Genomic DNA, 18,918 nt, shown 5'->3' on the forward strand with positions numbered 1-18,918 from the left:
GAAACTGCCCAATCTGCATCTGGTTTTGCAATGACCGGAGGGATGACATTGTCCTTAAACTGTGATCTCTTAAACTACACATACTCATCCGTGAGAATTTCAGGCAGGTTATAGAACTCATTGATCACTGTTCCCGTAAATGGCACATCCTCCCCTTTTACAAAAACAGTATCTTCCTGACAATCCAGGAGATTGGCATAGAACTCCCTTACTAGCGGCTCTACAGTCGGTTGTGCAGGAGCACTCATGAACATCTCCCAACGTCTCCCTCTACTCCAATCCAAGGCCTGACTTGCGGTCAACCCACGCTCCGGGATAATACCCTTATCCTTTCTTTGAATTGCCCTCTCATATCTTTTACGGGCTTCATCATTAATAAAACGGTTGTCAACATTCTTCCCTTTACTCTTACTCTTGCCCTTGTATGGTTGCTTAATTTTGGGAGCCATTGTTCACAATACAAATTCACTCAAAAATTTTACCCCAACAATTCAAACTAAGTTGTTCCACACAACCAATTTAATCCTGTAAAAGCAACCAACACTTCCAAAAATTCGCGCTTTACCCCCAAATTACAAATTTTTCAAATCTACACAAACACTCCACAATTTCACAAACCCACACTCCTCACAATCACTTCATGCACAAACTACTCTTCCTCTAACAAAATCAATGCTCACAATCACCCAAATTCCATAACCTAATCGCAACAAAAATTTTCAGATCTACAATTAAAAACTTGAAATTGTGCAATAAAAAGCTTTGGGTATGCGAGATCTTACCAATATGAAGCGGTATTTGCCACCAATTGAACCAGAAACATCCCGAATTGAAAAGCCCCAAATTTTGGATCCAAAAATTTTCATGAAATTTTCACGAAAATTATTGTTGAAATGGGTTATTTTGGTGTTTAGGAAGGTTATGGAGTAAGAAATTTGGTTGGAAAAGCACTAGGGAAGCAAAAGATTGAATTTTGAAAAAATTTCTCTCAAGTAAAAATGAAAAGTTGCGTGAAAAAAAAAAAAGAAGAGTGGGTATTTATAGAAAAGGACAACCCTAAAAAAAAAATACCCAGGTTTCACCGCAGCGAAGAAATATTCTTCACCAGGGGGAAAACCTCCAGAGGATACACGGCTTACTTCGCCCCGGCGAAATGCCTTAGCCAATTTTCGAAAAAAAATTTAATTTTTCTTCGCCGCGGCAACGACAATTACTTCACCGCGGCGAAAACTTCTAGGAGCTAACCTAATTTTCAGGTTTCTTCGCCGCGGTGAAGAATACTTCTTCGCCCCGCGAAGTCTGGAACATTTTCATACCGAATTCTTCTTCACAATGCTTCGCCGCGGCGAAGAAGAATCTTCGCCCTGGCAAAGTCTGGAACATTTTAATTCCTTTCTTGGCTGAAGACTTCACCTGAAACACCCCAAAAACCAACATTAAAAATCATACAAACTCATAATGAATTCAACAAATTCAAACAACCAAATTGAAAACAAACAATTAAAAACACTTGGTTTGCCTCCCAAGAAGCGCTTATTTTTAGTCGATAGCTCGACTCTCTCAATCCTTCACATCAGCCCGGACTATCCGAGTACATCACATCCCGAAAATTTCCCTTGTACTGGAGCTTCAATTGCTAATGAACTTTTTCACATAGTGGCCTTGTTGAGGTTTTCACCCCCCATTTCCATCCCTTGGTCATAACTTTGGTCGCTCGACCTTCTCACCCACCACCTTCTGTATCTTTTGCTTTACTTCACCCTTTTTGATCTCAGAGACCCGTTCCTTATGCGAACATCAAACTCACTGCGGCGTGTCTCAGAATTTTGTGTAGCCTAGTCGAATGGTCCTCAATTTTGACCTGATTCGTTTTGACAATGCAGCTCTTAATTTCCACCTTAGGATTATTCAGTTGGAAGGGTTCAATTTTTAAGTTATCCACCACATCGATTTTAAACACAACTCTTTCCTGGGTGGAGCTTTCATTGATTCAAGGACATTAAATGTTTTTCTTCATCTTGCATCCTCATGATCAATTTCCCTTCTTGAACATCGATTAAAGCTCTTTCGGTGGCTAGGAAGGTCGTCCCAAGATAAAGGAATCTCTTTGTCTTCTTCCATATCCAACACAAAGAGTCCGCAAGAAAAATGAACTTGTCCACCTTAATCAACACATCCTCTACAATGCCCCTCAGATGCTTTATTGATCAATCTGCAAGTTGCAAGCATATAGTTGTCGGTTTAACTTCACCAATTCCTAGTTTCCTGAAAACGAAAAAGGCATAAGATTAATGCTAGCACCTAGGTCTCATAAAACTCGATCAAGAGATATCTCCTATAGTGCACGGGATAGTAAAATTCCCTGGATCTTTGAGTTTTGGGGGCAACTTCTTCTAAAGAATGGCACTGCACTCTTCCGTAACATCACTGTTTCCTCATCTCTAGCTTCCTCTTGTTCGATAAATTTTTTTAAGAATTTCGCTTAGCTCGCATCTGTTGCAATGCATCTGCAAAAGGAATTTTAATATGCAGTTTTTTAAAAACGTCAAATTTAATAAACTGCTTATCCTAATTTTCTTTTCTGGTCTTTGAGGAAAAGGTATGGGTGGTGTGTGATGCGCCAACTCTGGTGGAATCTCGAGGAATGGCAATTTCTCTTTCCTTTTCTTTTTCCCCTCTTCCTACTTTTGCTCATCTTTCCTTAACTAGGTGGTTTCTCTTCAGCTTCAATTTCTTTATCAACTTCCTCATCAGATTCTCCATTTTTCTTTGATGAGGTTTCCTCTTTCCTTGAATTTCTCACCTCTTCTACACCTCTCCCACTTCTCAACGAAATTGCATTAACTTGCTCAGTGAGTTAGTTACTGTATTGCTTGGTAAGGAACCCTGCGGTCTCTCATTAACTTCTCGGCCAGTTGGCCCATCTGTACCTCAAGATTTCGAATGGACGCCCCTTGATTTCTAAAATTCGTCCTCGTCTCATTCATAAATCCCTGGTCTCTTGCATAAATTTCCCAAACATATCTTCCAACTTTGTCACTCTTTGATCTCCGGGTTGATTAGTCACCCCTGGTTGGTTATTTGAAACTGTCCTCTGGTTCCATTGGTTATTTTGTTGGTTCTGATTTCCCTAACAGATTTGGATGGTTTCTCCACCCCGGGTTGTATGTGTTAGAGTATGGATTGTTTGGTTGTCTCTGATTTCCTGCCAAGTAATTCACTTGCTCCATTGATGAAGAGGATGAAGAAAATATTTCCCAACTTGACACTCGCTGCTCACATGGTTTCCTGCACAAAAATCACACGTTAGTTGAGTGCTTGACTAGAGTTTACCTGTACAGTTCCCAACTATTTTGAAGTGCAGTGAGTTGGGCTGAGATGGCTGTGAAGGCATTAACTTCATGAAGACCCGAAGATTTCCTTGTTATTGCTCTCTCATTAGTCTTTGATAGTTGTTTGCTTGCCAAAACCTCAGCAACTCATAGGCCTCTTCTGGTGTCTTATTCTGCAAAGTCCCTCCTGAAGCTGCATCCACCATGGTTTGCACATTACCCTCAATCCATGTGAAAGTTTGGACTTGAAGCCAACGGCAACCCATGGTGTGGACATTTCCTCATCAACTCCTTGTATCTCTCCCAAGCCTCGTACAATGACTCGGAATCATCTTGTAGAAATGATGTGATATCATTTCTCAATTTTGCTAATTTAGCTAGAGGAAAGACTTGGTAAGGAATTTCTGTGCTAGATCATTCCAATTTGTTATAGTTCTCGGTGGTAATGCCATTACCACCCTTGGCTTTATCTCCCATGATAATAAGAATAACCGCAGCCTAATAGCGTCATCTGAAACTCCTTTCGACTTGAAGGTGTCACAAATTTCCAAGAAATTTGCAATGTGCTGATTCGGATCTTCCTTCAAATCACCATTAAATCTAACTGACTGCTGGATCATTTGGATGATTGTCGGCTTGATCTAGAAGTTGTTTGCCTACCAGTAGGTCTAGTAATACTCGACCCACTACCATTCACTGTGGGAACTGAAAATTCCCTCAGTGTCCTATTTCTGGTTCAGCCATTTCAACAACTATTTTTCTTCTACTTCTACAACTAAATCCTGTCTTTATCTTCTTACGTCGTCTAACGTTCTCTCAATCTCAAGATCAACAGAACTCTGGTTGACGTCTCGTTCTTAGCATAAACTACAAAAACAGAATTGAAGGAAAGTGAGATCACAAACCAACTGAAAATTAAAAACAAATAAAAACTCCAATCTAGCTAACTATAGATAGACTCAAGTGTTAACATAAAACAAATCCCCAGCAACGCGCCAAAAACTTGATGCGTGTTTCCTACAACATGCAATATGTAGCAAGTATACTAATCGCACAAGTAATTAATATGAGTGGGTATTGTTCCACGAGGATTGTTAGCTAAGCACTAAGTATCTACCGTTTTCCAGTTAGAGCAACCGAAATCTTTGGATTGATGGGAGCTATTTCTATTAAACTTAACAATAATTTTAAATTAAAGTTAACTCCGAATGCAAGATGAAAATCACGGATAGTAATCAATTCAAGTAAAACGGAGGTTTTTTGACTTCATTCGGATTTTATGGTTAAACCTAAAAATTACACTACATTCACATTCATATGCATTGGTTGTAAACTGAACTCACTAAGCTGTTAAACAACCTTCTCAAGCTATGTTTTCCTATTCTTCCTTTTTAACCTTCCGCACCCAACAAATTGAAAGTTAACATTCCAAACTCATTAAGCAACAGAATCCATAATGATTTCATTAATTCTTGATCTATCTCTAGCATCCAAACTATAATGGTGATTACCCAAGAAGCCTAACATGAATCATTTCTCAATCTCATCATGTTCATCACATAAACAATTTAAAACTCAGAGTAAACACACTATGAAAGCATAGTCATATGAACATACATGAATCAATACTTAACCCATTAGAAATCTGATTACAATCAAAACTCTAACCCAAAATGGGTTAGTTCATAGCTAATAACGCTACATAGAAAACGAATAGCCAAGTTCACTAATGAAAGTAAGAGAGAGGACAAGAAATCTCCCCAATAATGATCCCTTGGTTCAAAATCCATCGTCACCCTTCTTATCGCTAAATCTCTCCAAGCTTAATCAAAAACAATGCAAAGTTGCTAACCCTACTTACTGGACGGCCCTCGGCAAAAAGGTTAAGTGTTTTCTTTATACCTCGCCCCAAATTTCTCAGAAAAACCCGCACAAAGTAAAACTGTGCGTTTTACAAAACTGAAAATTACAACTGTCATTGCGCGAAGAAAGAAGCGGACTTGTTCATGTCTGGCATACTTCGCCGCGGCGAAGGACAAGTCTTCGCTGCGGCGAATGTAACAACTGCTGTAAGCTAATACAATGCATGCATAATAAATAGAAAATTGGGCCCAAAAACTTTCTTTTCATTATAATGTCATATGTCTTTACACAAAGAGTATTGTTTACAAAAGTCTTTAGAAGACAAAACAGGGAAACAGTGTAGCTATTGCTCTTCGCTTGCCGCCGCCTCTTCGATGCATCATCACCTAGATCCTGCATCCACAAAGGCAAAAAATAACGGTTGAGCACAAAATATGCTCAATAAGTAAAACCCTCTATCTGTCTATCCCCGTACGTAAACTCTTAATTCTTTCCTTACACTATTTCTGTTTCTATTTCTGTTTCTACTAAACGTCATGGCCTCATCTTACCGGAGGTACGGCCGGATGGCGTTCACACGCACCATCTCACTCTTCATGACTATCGGGTGGAATTCACACACTACCAACCCGTTCTTAGTGACTACCGAGTGGGACACTAAGCCCTACCCCGGTTTTCGTAACTATCGGTGGAGACCACCTAGCACCTACCCGTTCCTCATAACTTTCGGGTAACGATCACTAAGCATTAACCCGTCTCTAATCACTGTCGGTGATGATCACAAAGCATCAACCCACTTCTAATAAATGTCGGATGATGATCACAAAGCATCACCCCTTATCTAATAACTAACCGGGTGGTGGTCACAAAACATCCACCCGTTTCTAACACTTATCGGTGGACGATCACAAAGCATCAACCCATCTCTAATGGCTATTCGGGTGTGATCACAAAGCATCAACCCGACAGTTATCTCTTTTTCTTCTCATTCACTCTATTCTAGCATTTTTCATTCTCTCTACCCTTAGAGTAGTTGCATCCACCAAGTTCTCTACTCATAGAGTAATTGCATACACAAAGTTTCCTACTCTTTCTTAGGTCACTTTTCAATGCACAATTAGTGCCTATGGATGGTTCATCTCCACTAATGCACTTATGAAATGCCAACATGCAATGTTGCAAGAATTAAGGTTCACTACTCATACTCAAACCTCTATTAGGCATTTCATCAAACAACTCAAGTGCATTATAAAACTCTACTATAGCAATGATTCTAAATCTTTCTCTAACCATCCAAAATGGGGAGAAACCCCCTCACATAGCCACATAACCTGCCAAAGAAAGACACTTCCAAAAAGGGTTCCACAATACCCCTTCAATTCCATCTCAAACTACCTTTCCAACCCACAACTCACTTCTTATATTTGAAAGGCATAAACAATCACAAAGCACTAGAAATATCTATTTAAGCCTCAATAACATGGCATATAACATGTTTATATAGCACACATACATAAGTGCTATCAAAACCCTAATCAAGAAAATTCCCAAATCTCAACTTGGGTTGGGGTTTACTTACCTTGTTATGGAGAGACTTCACTAACTCTTCCTTTCACTTGGTTTACTTGACTTTCTCTCTACTCTTCAACAAATGAACAAAAACCCTCAAACTCAAATATATACAAAAACTCACAAGACTTCACAACCAAAGCAAGAATCCTTACCTTAGGATGCCTTAGGTTGATTTTCTACCCCAAATCACTCCAAAAGCCCTTAAAAACTCCTTGATCACAAGAAAGAGAAATTGAGAGGAAGCAAGAGAAGGAAGTGGCGTTGGAGAAGAAGAATGAGGGGTTTGCAATGTCTTAATTCCTTTTAATGAAATTTATACACAAGCATTCCCATTTTGCCCTCACTCTTCTTTGGAAATTCTATCTATATCCTTTGATTCATTACAAACACACCCCCATATCAACATATTCTCCATGAAATTTCCTTACAATTTACTCCCCACTTTTCCTGCTAATTAGGGGTAGAATGGTCAAATTGCCCTTAGGGAAGAAAATATCTAAAACTTAATAAACATTTTGGTTGGCCTGTCGCCGCGGTGAGGAAACTTCTGTCGCCGCGGCGAAACTATCCAGCAGCTTCCCCCGTGGCTTCAACACCTCTTCGCCGTGGCGAAGATTCTTCTTCGCCTCGGCGAAGCTTGGCACACTGAACTTCTTCTATTTTCAACCAATTTCAGGGCAAGTATTCAACACAACACTCAATCAAAGTCAACCAAACAATATTACCAAGAAACCAACTCAAATAAGAGCAAAAGAAGAAACAATAACTACGTACCTCAAGTGAGGCGTTACAGCGAAGCTTCTTGAAAAGTTTTGAAATTATAGAACTGCCACTCTGCTTGCATCTTCGCTTGATTCTTCGATTCTCAGTGCTCTCCCTTTGGAACAAGCCTCATCGTGCTTTATCCTGCTTTAGAACTCACTTAACTTCTGATATCAGCTAACTTCTGAGTCACAAATAACCAATTTTGTCCTCATTTGCTCAAAAATGCCCATTCTAACCTGAAACACAAAATGTAAAGAATTAAGTAACAATTCAGGTTAAAATGCACTTGAAAATACCTGAAATCCAAATAAAAAGTCTAATGAAAACTGTATAATCCACGGATTATCAGAGACCTGCCTCCTACATGACTTCTACAAATCCCCTCATGGATCTTCCTCAGAACATAATTTACGTCTTCATGATCGATACATCGTAGCAACGGTACATTGAATCTGCGTTTGTACAATTTATCATTGATGAGTGTGTACTAGGCTACCTTTGTACAAAGCATTCTAGCTTCAATTCTCTCTTCTGGTAGTGTACCATCCCTTAGGTAGAGATTGATTGTGTCCATCCAACTGTATCTCCAACTTATTGTCAAAACTGGTCATTGTGGAGTGGAGATGTTTGGTCTTGGGAGGAACTTAACTAGGATAGAATCAGCTTTCTCTTGGTTCATTATACAGACTAAGTGGGCTAATACGTCTGCTTATGTGTTCTTCTCCCTCAAGATCTGGTGAATTGTGAAGGACCTAAACTGCTTGAGCTCGGTTTCAACTAGCTGGAGGTAGGACGACATCCTGTCTTCCTTCGCCTAGTATTCCCCGATAATTTGGTCGACCATGAGTTGTAAGTCGCTATAAACCTTAATATATTCTACCCCATTTCCTTGGCAAGGCGAACCCCTGAGAACAACACCTCGTACTTAGCCTCATTGTTGGAGGCGGCGAACCCGAATCTTACCACAGCTCTGATTAGGTTTCCCTCTGGACTTTCAAGCAAGAGCCTCATTTTTGCCCCTTTCTCATTTGAGGAGCCATCTACACACAAAGTTCATTGCCATAAGTTATCGAGCTTCGATTTTTGTTGCTCGATTTCTCCCGAGGTATCTACCCTTGGTGGGGTTGATTCATCTTCTAGTTGGTAGGAGAATTCAGATATAAAATCTACCAAGGCTTGACCTTTGATTGTTGTCATTGGCATGTACTTGATGTCGTGCTGACTCATCTCCATTGTCCACTAGATTAACCTACTCGATGTCACGGACTTTTGCATTATCTTCTTCAAGGGAAAGTTGGTAGCATGTGAATGGAGTGTGCTTGGAAATAGGGCTGCAACTTCCTAGCAGTGATGACAAGGGTGAAGGTGAGCTTCTCGATCTTAAGGTATCTCATTTTCGTGTCCAGTAGTCTTTTGCTCACATAGTATACCAGCCATTGCACTCCTCCTTCTTGGCATATCAATGTCGCGGTGACAATGAACTTTGATACCGATAAGTATAATAATAATAGCTCGCCCTGGCTAGGCTTTGACAATAAAAAAGGTCGTCCCAGATGTTTCTTCAGCTCCTGAAAGGCTCTTTCACACTCCTTTGTCCACTTGAAACCTTTATTTCCTTTCAAGGTCTCAAAAAATGGTAAGCAGCTATCTTTGGCTCAAGAAACAAATCTGTTGAGTGCGGCCACATGCCCTGTCAAGCTCTGTACCTACTTTATGCTGATCAGGCTTTTCATATCGAGTAGAGCTTGAATCTTCTTTGAGTTGGCTTTTACACCCCGTTGGTTAACGAGGAAGCCCAGGAATTTCTCCAAGCTTACTCTGAAAGCACACTTTAAAAGGTTGACATTTGGTATTTTCTGAGGATGTCAAACATTTCCCCTAGATGCTCAACACAGCTTTCTGCAACATTTGACTTGACAAGCATATCGTCGATGTATACCTCTATGGTCTTGCCGATTTGGTTAGTGAACATCTTGTTCACCAAGCGCTGGTAGGTCTCCCCAGAATTCTTGAGGCCAAATGACATAACCTTGTAACAATAAATTCCACAGTCAATAATAAATGACCTATGCTCTTCATCAGCTTGGTACATCAAAATTTGGTTATATCTCATGTACGCATCCATGAAGCTAAGTAGTACATTTTTTGCTGTCACATCTACTAGCTAGTCAATCTGTGATAGCGAAAAGTTGTCTTTGGGACAGGCTTTAGGCAAGTCTACCATTTGCCATTCGACTTCTTGACCAGGACCGAGTTGGCGAGCCAGTCCGGGCATTTGACTTCCCTGATAAAGTTGATTTTCAAGAGTTTGTCAACTTCATCCTTAAGCACTTGTAAGCGCTTTGCATCCATAAACCTTTTTTTTTTTTTGCCTTATGGGTCGAGCTTTAGGGTCGAGGTTCAACCTATGGCACATTACCTTGGGGTTGATCCCCACCATATCTACATGTGCCCACACGAACACATCAAGGTTTTTCTTCAGGAACCCCACCAGATTATCGACCATTTCTCCACTCAAACTGTTGTTGATCTTCAGTACACGAGTTGGATCTTCCTCATTGACACTTATTTCTCGTAGCTCTTCTGTCGGCCCTATTGTGGGCTCTTTTCTATGAATGTGATAATCTATTATATCCTTGAGTGGTCCGGGGTTTGGCTTGGATTCTGCTATAACCATTATTCTCGAGAGTGGCCACTTTTTTGCTGTGTGTATGGCCCAGTTGTAACATTCCCAAGATTCCTTTATGTAGCTCCTGATCATTGCAACCTCTTGGGGAGTTGGAAACTTCATTGCTTGGCAGCACACTGATGTGACTGTGCTTAAGTCATCCAAGATCGGCCTTCCAAGGATGACATTGTATGTGGTAAGGCAGTCTACCACTAAAAATCCAGCCATCACAGTCCTAATCTTGGGCTCCATCCCCAGAGTCACTGGGCGGTCGATCATCCCCTTGGGAACCAAGCTGTCCCCGATAAATCTATTGAGCGGCGAAGGGCACGCCCTCATATCTATCTCTGTGAACTCATTCCTTGGAAAGATCCCAAGAAAATGATGTTCGCTACATTCCCATTATCGACCATTACCATCTATATCGGGCATCACCGATTCTGGCCACGATTATGATCGCATCATGATTGTGGCGAAAAGATTCTTTGCATTCTTCAATCGTGAACTCTACTACCTCGCTTTCTTGTCTAGGCCGCTTGGGTAACTTCTGTTCACAGCTCATTCTCTAGGGAATTGAATTTGTCCTTGCCTCTCGAGCATATTGCTCACGAGCATGCCTTAAGCTCCCTACTATGTCGGGCCCCCCATAGATCATGCCTAGCCAGACTTCATTGTTGGAATTTGACAGGGCCTGTTGGACCTAATTTTGGACTTGGTTTTGGTCCTGGTTCAGGATTTGGTTATTTTGCTCCCTAAGATCTTCACGAGCTGGTGTCGTCTTAATGAATTCCTTTAGGTGGCCCCTTCTTATTAGGTCTTTGATGGCATCCTTCAAAGCCCAACACTCGTTTGTCTTGTGCCTGACATCCCGGTGGTATCGATAATACTTTTGTCGATCTCTTTTGCCTGGAGCCCCCCTCATTCTTTCTGGAACAGGCAGTCTCTTCGCCTCACGGGAGACTTCTTAGATGTGGGCAATGTCTTGAGTGAGTGGGGTGTATTCTGCATACCGCAGGAAGGGCTGCCTATCTTTGCGGTTATCTATTTTTTGTCTTTTTGGAACCTATTGCAGTCCCTATCATTACGATTTTGGCCTCCGCGCTTATTTGATGGATGATCTTGTTGCCTGTTCGAGGCCCCTCGCGCTGAACTTCTGGCCAATGCTGCCAGCGAGCTTTCTACCTACTGGTGTTTTGCAGCCATCTGGTATAACTTGGCCAGACTTATGTGATCTTCACTTTAGAACTCTTTCCACATCTTTGTGTTTGGCCTGATCCCTGTAATTAATCAATAAAGGCATCTTATTCTATATCACGGAAATCATTATTATTGCAATATGTATTTATATATGTCCTTAGAATGGTAGAACCGTGACGAGGGTATCAAGTGTTTCAAATCTTGATAGTGAGAACCCTATAAGCACATATGGTGGCCATTCTAGAAACGTACGTAGCCCTAGTATTATTCTGAAGTAAGGGCACAGATAATACGATAAGTCTATCATAGTGTTGAACGACCCTGTCGAAAGGCAGTGACTGATCTCACTTGTCAAGGTTGTTTGGTGACAACCTGGTGCAACACATGGGTGCTTGTTGTAGGCGGATATACCGCAGCAAGTTCACTGGACTGACCCACCAGAGGATTCCATATGGATGGTAACCCCAGTGTCTATGGAACAAATCCTCTAACGAATGGTGGTGCATGTGATCCTTAGACTTGAGATCACCGGAGCGCCTTGTCACTGATTGGTACAGTTTGACACTAGCCTAACACAATTCTATTCAGAGCTATCAATACGGTGGTGATTGGCTGCATCGAGGATGTATCAGACTATAGTGGATTGACAAGGATTCATCACTCCCGGGTATGGGAGAGTTATCTCACAGTGCAATTCAGTGTATGGTGATGACCCTAAAACTGTGGCCAAAGTGGATTGAGTTGTTGCTCTATCCAGTTTATTAAACGGGTCATTGGTCCAAAAACTGAATACATAATATCGGAAGTAATCAAAGGTTGATACTATTTCTATGCCTTCGTCTCGTCGAGATAACGTATGATGAAAGGATCGAATTGTACGGTAACCATTCGTTGCAGGTAGCTACTTGTTGATCCGAATCTATCGGTGGCCATATGCCTTGCTAGGGGCCAATCTTGGTCTGTGTATAAGTGAACGATTATTTGGTGTTAATCACGATACTATACACTACCGGTATGATGAGGACCTATGAGTCACACACATAGAAGATAATTTAAGACTTAGAAGAAAGAATGGTGTTTTCATCTTTTTGGGTGAAAGGGTATTTTGGTAATTTCACAGTGTTTAAATTGCTGAGGTCGTAGCCTTTATTTGATTTGTTAGAAAAATTAAATAAGTTAAATTCCGTTTAATATGTTGTTCGCATATATTTAATAAACACCGATTGGTACAGTTTGACACTAGCCTAACGCAATTCTATTCAAAGCTGTCAATACGGTGGTGATTGGCTGCATCCAGAGTGTATCAAGACTATGTTGGATTGACAAGGATTCATCACTCCCGGTATGGGAGAAGTTATCTCACGGCGCATTCAGTATATGGCGTGACACTAAAACTTGGGCCACAAGGGATTGAGTTGTTGCTCTATCCAGTTTATAATACGGGTCTGGTCCGAAACTGAATACTAATATTGAGAGTAATCGAAGGTTGATACTATTTCTATGCCTTCGTCTCGTCGAGATAACGTATGATGAAAGGATCGAATTGTACGGTAACCATATCATTGACAGGTGCTACTTTGTTGAATCCGAATCTATCGAGTGGCCATGATGCCTTGCTAGGGCCAATCTTGGTCTGTGTATAAGTGAGACGATTAATTGGTGTTAATCCACGATACTATACACTCCGGTATGATGAGGAGCCTATGAGTCACACACATAGAGATAATTTAAGACTCAAAAGAAAGAATGGTGTTTTCATCTTTTTGGGTGAAAGGGTATTTTGGTAATTTCACAGTGTAATTAAATTTGCTGAGGTCGTAGCCTTTATTTGATTTGTTAGAAAAATTAAATAAGTTAAATTCCGTTTAAATATGTGTTCGCATATTTTAAATAAATTATCATTATTGTTAAATGTGTATAATATATATATATATAATATATATATATATATATATATATATTATATATATATATTATATATAATTGATTTTAATTGAGATAATATGAATTAAATTAAAATATCTAATTGGGTGTGTTTGGCTAATTTGGGGGTGTTTGGGTTGGAGCCCAAGCCCATTCCATATGGGAATAGGGCACTAAAATAACACTATAAAAGAAAAGGTTTTAGTTGAAAATGAGTGTGTTATTTTATTATTTCATTCTTCATTGAAAACAAGAAACCTCCAACCCCAAATACTCTCCCACGCCAGTTTTTGATTTTTTCCAAAATCAAATACCTTTTGTTTTCTTCTTGATTGTCCTCAAGGCCAAGGAGGATCTAGCAAATCCCTCCTTGGTTCTTGTTGATTGTCTTCGTGTGGACCTCTACGGTTCGATCCTACACTTGGATCGGTAGCAAACACATTCAGAGACAATATTGGTGGAGCCTCCAAACGTGGGTATGGTTTCTTAAACCTTGAACTAATTTTTCTGCAGCTTTGATTATTTTATATAAACTGTGATTTTTGTACCCGGATCTTGGTTCTAAAGAACGATCCATAGAGTTTATGTTTTTTGTTTTTTGCTACGTAACTGGGTCATTTGCTAACAGTCACCACATTCTCAAGGTTTCTAGTGGTGGTCTTTGATTTGATGTGCACCATTATGGGCTTGGATTGGGTAGATTGTCATGACTGTTCGTAGGAATTGTTGTGATGTTGACAGAGGACCTTCCTTCTACTCTAAAATGTTGATACAGAAATCTGCACCAACCAGAGAATTCTGATCGACCTTGGTGGGATCAGAATAGATTGCGCATGATTATGGATAATCAGCGATAGACAAGTATTGAATGCAATAAAGTAAATGGCAATGACAATTTTTAAAGTGGTTCAGTGAGGTAAACTCTTGAGCCTACGTTCACTGTTTTTTGTATTTGTTGCGAGAGCTTACAATGAGAATTATGTGGAAAAAATCGTCACCCCTTTTCATCATTTTAAGGGGTTTATATAAAAGGTTTGTACAAAGGAAAAAACAAAAATAAAGGGATTACAATTGATCTGAACTGCAATTCCGATACTCTCGCGATTAGGCACTATGGTTGTGCAAAGATTACTGTTGATCTAGTCATTCCCACAATATCTGGGATCTTAAGTTATCTGAGAATTGATTAAATGATCATTCGGGTTGTTTGTGACTAGCTTATGCTGGGTCGAGCTATATGTTGACGAGCCTATGCCGGGTCGAACAACTGATGGAGTCAGACTGATCTTGGGTCGAGCTACATCCTTGCAGTAGCCCGAGCTTGGTAATAAAATAAAAAAATGAACTCAATAACTATATATTTTATTTGACCAAAAATATTCACTAAAGCAAACTCATATAATAAAAATAATTACATATGTGATAGGATGACAAAAATAACTGCTTATGTATTACCTAGATCTTCGCACATGACTACCGCATGCAAAGCCGTCTTCCTATTGGTGCTTGCATGAGAGGCTGATTTACAAGTCTCTAGTATTTTAGTCACTATATCAAGAGATCGTCCCTCGGCAGCGATGTAAAATGGGGTTTTGCCGAAATTTTTAGCAGAATATGAAAATTCAGGGTCTTCTATGGTTAATATTTCCACCACATCGATGTAGTCATTTTGCATGTCCTCGTACAAAGTTGTGTCTCACTCATAAAACTCAAGGTCTTCTTTGGTTAATATTTCCACCACATCGATGTAGTTATTCTGCACGGCCTCGTACAAAGCTGTGTCTCCCTCATTATTCTTCATCCTTAGCATCTGTTACTTGGCACCTACCTAACTTTCTAGCTCTTCACATTGAGATTTTGCACACTCAATAAGAACTTCCACTATAGCAACATGTCCACATTTTGTAGCAAGAAGGTAGTGATGGACATATCCCAAGGATTTCGTTCACAAACTCTATTGATTTGGGGGTTGGGCTTGGGGACGTGATATAAATACCAACGATTGTATTCTTGTTTGGTGTTACTAAATGGTTAAGATGTTGATTGGTTTCCTTGAAGGGTTCAATATTACCCTCACATGCGACTCATACAAAGGAAGATCAATCTCGAGATTACTACCATCTGAAACTGAATCCATTGGAAAGCGTGGTAGAGGTTTGGAGTTTGATAGAGGATTCTTAGTCTCATTATATTACTATCAAATTAGAATAACTTGGGTGTGTTTGGATCGAGAGCATATAAGATAAAGGGGGTAATCTTCGTTTATTTTGCAAGATTTAGGTGTTTGGTTTACAAGTAATGAAATATTACGAAAATCTTTTATTGCAAATAGTATTTATTGTTGGTAATGTGGGAGGTAATCCAATACCCTCCCCAACCCCTGGGATTAAAATATTATCTGGGTAATATGATTTTTATACCTACTTTGCCCTTAATTAAATACCATTTTGGACACAATTGCCCTTAAATGTCTACCAAATAACAATTACGCAGTCCCCCTACATTTGAGAAATTAGCTAAAATACCCCAGCCACAAAGAAGTTTAAAAGTTAACAAAATACCCCCAGCTATCCAAGACCACCACTGGCCATTACTCACCACCATCGATCGCTGGTGTCAGTCGCTGTAATGGTGAATGACTGACGGGATCTAGCTGATCGTGCACCAGTAAGGATAGATCCATGGCTGGAACAGCCAAATTTGGCCATTTTTATGGCGTTTCACAGCCAAAAATGTGGCTGTGAAACGGCCACATATCTGACCGTGAAATGGTTGTCGTTTTACGGCCACATCTTTGGCCATGAAATAGCCATGGATTTGTGATCCATGGCCGAAAATGGCTTTGCCGACGCAGGACTGACCATATACAACTAGTCGTGCGCCATTCCGTCGATTGTCGGCGGTGGCCGGCAGTGGTGGCTGGCTGCCGATAATGGCTTGGGGTGGGTAGGGGTGATTTTGCTACAAATTAAAGTTTTATATGGCTAGGGTGTTTTAGCAAAATTTCAAATATAGGGGGTTAAAAGAAATTATTCAAATAATAATAATAATAAATATTATTATATTAATATTTAAAAATGAGGGCAATTTAGTGATCTATATAACATACCCACCTATTTATCCTCCCAACCAAACATATTATTCACCAATTTATTCGAACCAACCAAACACATTTTTTAAACATTCCTAGTAATTTTCAAGGTAATCTATCTTTCTGTTAATATAACACCCCCCTATAATAAAACATTATATGATCTAAACGCCCCATAAATGGAAGAGACCTCAAACTCGATTCATAAGCAAAGAATTAGCAATAGTAAGAATAACACGATTCTTTTTCACTCACAAATGGTACGATTCTTCCAAGTTTAGCAAATGCTTTCATAAAAATTCTAAGTGGGACGGAAGCAAAATGGAGGGAAGGTACACTACAAGAAAAATTACTTTTTACAACCAATTTTTTTGCAACTAGGCAAAAATGGTTGCAGATACCCCACATTTAGTAATTAAATTCCAATTAGTCGGCCAAAGGGAATAAAATTCTAGGGCCCATTTATTCCCGCCTTTAGCGTCTAAAATTAATATTTTGTGACTAATGTGATTTGTTGCCTAAAATGTCACATTAGCGACTAATTTATTTGGTTGTCAATTCTTGCGCGAACACAATTGGCAACTATAACAAGGGATTCTACAACTAAAATTATGGTTACAGAAAACAATTATTTGCAACTACTGAATAGTTACTAAATTAGATACAAATATTTATTAATTAATTTGTAACTATTTTTATTAGTTAAAAAATAATACAATTACCAAAATATCCAAGCTTTTGACAATAATTACAAAGGGCCCAGGGTACATTTGGCAACTAATTATTTTGTGCATATTACAATTAGTTGCAAAAACTCATGTATAGCTACGAAAATATATTTAGTCGCTGAAAGTTGATGAATTTTTTTGAACCCAACTTTCCCAGTAAAATTAAAAAATATTATTTTAATTTGTGACTAAAATTACTGTTGTGAAACTAATTCGTTAGTTGCAAATTATCTTCTTTTGGCAACTAAGATTTTAGTTGCCAAATGTATGGTAAATTTTGAGCGCCCCATGTTCCCGCTTGAAATAAATTGAAATTTTGGGTATGTTATCTTGGCAACTAAAGTTATAGTTGTTAATATGATTTTTTTGCAACCAAAATGTTAGCCACTAAATATTGTTTATTAAAAATAATATATACTACTAGTAACCAAAATCAATTTTATTGTTTGATTCTACTTTTGCCGCCTATATTACCCCATTGAAGGTAACTTTTTTTTTTTTTAATTTTTATGTCAGAGCTCATTCTTTTATAGATGGTATTTCAATTTTATTGTTTGATTTTCAATCCGTTTCTTCACAACATTTGCTTTAATTTGTTTAAGCATCTGTTGTTAGTGACGTTCTTAAATAAGTGGCTTTAACTTCGTAATGGGTGATTTTATTTTTGTCTTCTCTTTCATCTGACATTACAATGGGTATTATAATTGTAATGAGTACTTTAAATTCGTTTATTGTTACTAATAAACGAATGGTGTTTGATTTTATTTTTATCTTCTCTTTCATTTGACATTACTATTTTTCCCTAAAACTTTTGCTTAACCGCTATTTCACTCATTTATACAAACCCTCATAGTTGACCTCCTTCCGGCACTAGAACAATAGTTCTAGTTTCTACCACTCTCGTTCTGTAGATAACGACTCGCTCACTGACTTAGATGCTTATTTCGTGCCTATTTCGGCGGAGATTGTTAACTTCGATGAGTTTTGGCAAGGCCTATCCCGAACACCCAGATGTAGTGGTGTTTAGAAAATTGTAGAAACTGAACCTAACCGAGAACTGAACCAGTTTTTCATTTACCTGGGAAACCATTCAATTGTGGTCCACAAAAATACAAAAAAAAAAACAAAAAAAAAAAAAAAAAAAAAAAAAAACTAAATTTCCAAGTTTAAAAACAAAAATTAAAAGTAAACAATTTTCCTTAAAATTTAAAAAGTAACAAATTGAAAAGTCCCTAAATCCTTACAATTAAAGAAAACAAAACCCCAAACCCGGTTTTAGAGTAACATAAAAGGAAAAAAAAAAAAGAGTAAGCATTTTGCACAAAAATTTTTAAACTTAAAATTAAAAAAAAAATTAAAAGATAGTAAACCCTCTTATACAAAATCCCCAAACTAATTTTACCCTAAAGCGCAAACACCTCCACTTCTCCACTCCGTTCGCATCTTCTTCTCCATTTTCCCACACCACTAATTTACTTCTGAACCCAGGAAAAGAAGGCAGAGAGTTTTTAAATTAAAAATAGGTGATGAATCTTAAAATTGGGTGTGTGTATTCTACACACGGCTCTCTCCTCTCTCTCTCTCTCTCCTAATCGGCCTCCATTCCAGCAGATCTTGTCATTATAATCATTACAATGACATCATGTTACCAGCGGTTCACCGCCGGTCCCGTCGTGTCACACACTACTCTACTTGAATCACGAAAACCTTCCATACGGCGGTGATTTCATGCCTCTTACGCGATCAGAGAAATCAACGGCCTGGCTCATCCTGAAATCG

The 18,918-nt window shown here is 39.0% G+C and overlaps 1 protein-coding gene and 1 non-coding gene across 2 annotated transcripts; one reads left to right on the top strand and one right to left on the bottom strand.

Annotated features, from left to right (window-relative positions):
* The first annotated feature begins 3,591 nt into the window (after positions 1-3,591).
* LOC116130792 lies at positions 3,592-3,698 on the top strand. Its single transcript, XR_004128129.1, has one exon. It is a non-coding gene; the product is annotated as a small nucleolar RNA R71 (small nucleolar RNA).
* Positions 3,699-7,702: 4,004 nt separating this feature from the next.
* Positions 7,703-10,539, bottom strand: LOC116130567. The gene is made up of 4 exons (XM_031416289.1): positions 9,952-10,539; positions 9,754-9,816; positions 9,472-9,561; positions 7,703-7,768 (listed from the first exon to the last, which is right to left on the bottom strand). Exons 1-4 carry the CDS (start codon positions 10,537-10,539, stop codon positions 7,703-7,705), a joined length of 807 nt encoding a protein of 268 aa, XP_031272149.1.
* Between the last annotated feature and the right edge of the window lie 8,379 nt (positions 10,540-18,918).

This window comes from Pistacia vera, unplaced genomic scaffold (genome assembly GCF_008641045.1).
Source record: "Pistacia vera cultivar Batoury unplaced genomic scaffold, PisVer_v2 Contig1060, whole genome shotgun sequence".
In the NCBI taxonomy this organism is placed as follows: domain Eukaryota; kingdom Viridiplantae; phylum Streptophyta; class Magnoliopsida; order Sapindales; family Anacardiaceae; genus Pistacia; species Pistacia vera.

Bases quoted from the DNA above. Each gene is read 5' to 3' on its own strand.
- LOC116130567 (XM_031416289.1), bottom strand. From the start codon at position 10,539: ATGAGGGCGTGCCCTTCGCCGCTCAATAGATTTATCGGGGACAGCTTG. The intron at 9,817-9,951 runs GTAATGTGCCAT...CAACTTTATCAG, and splicing joins TGGTGGGGATCAACCCCAAG to GGAAGTCAAATGCCCGGACT. The intron at 7,769-9,471 runs GTATACATCGAC...TTTGTGTTTCAG, and splicing joins AAATCGGCAAGACCATAGAG to GTTAGAATGGGCATTTTTGA.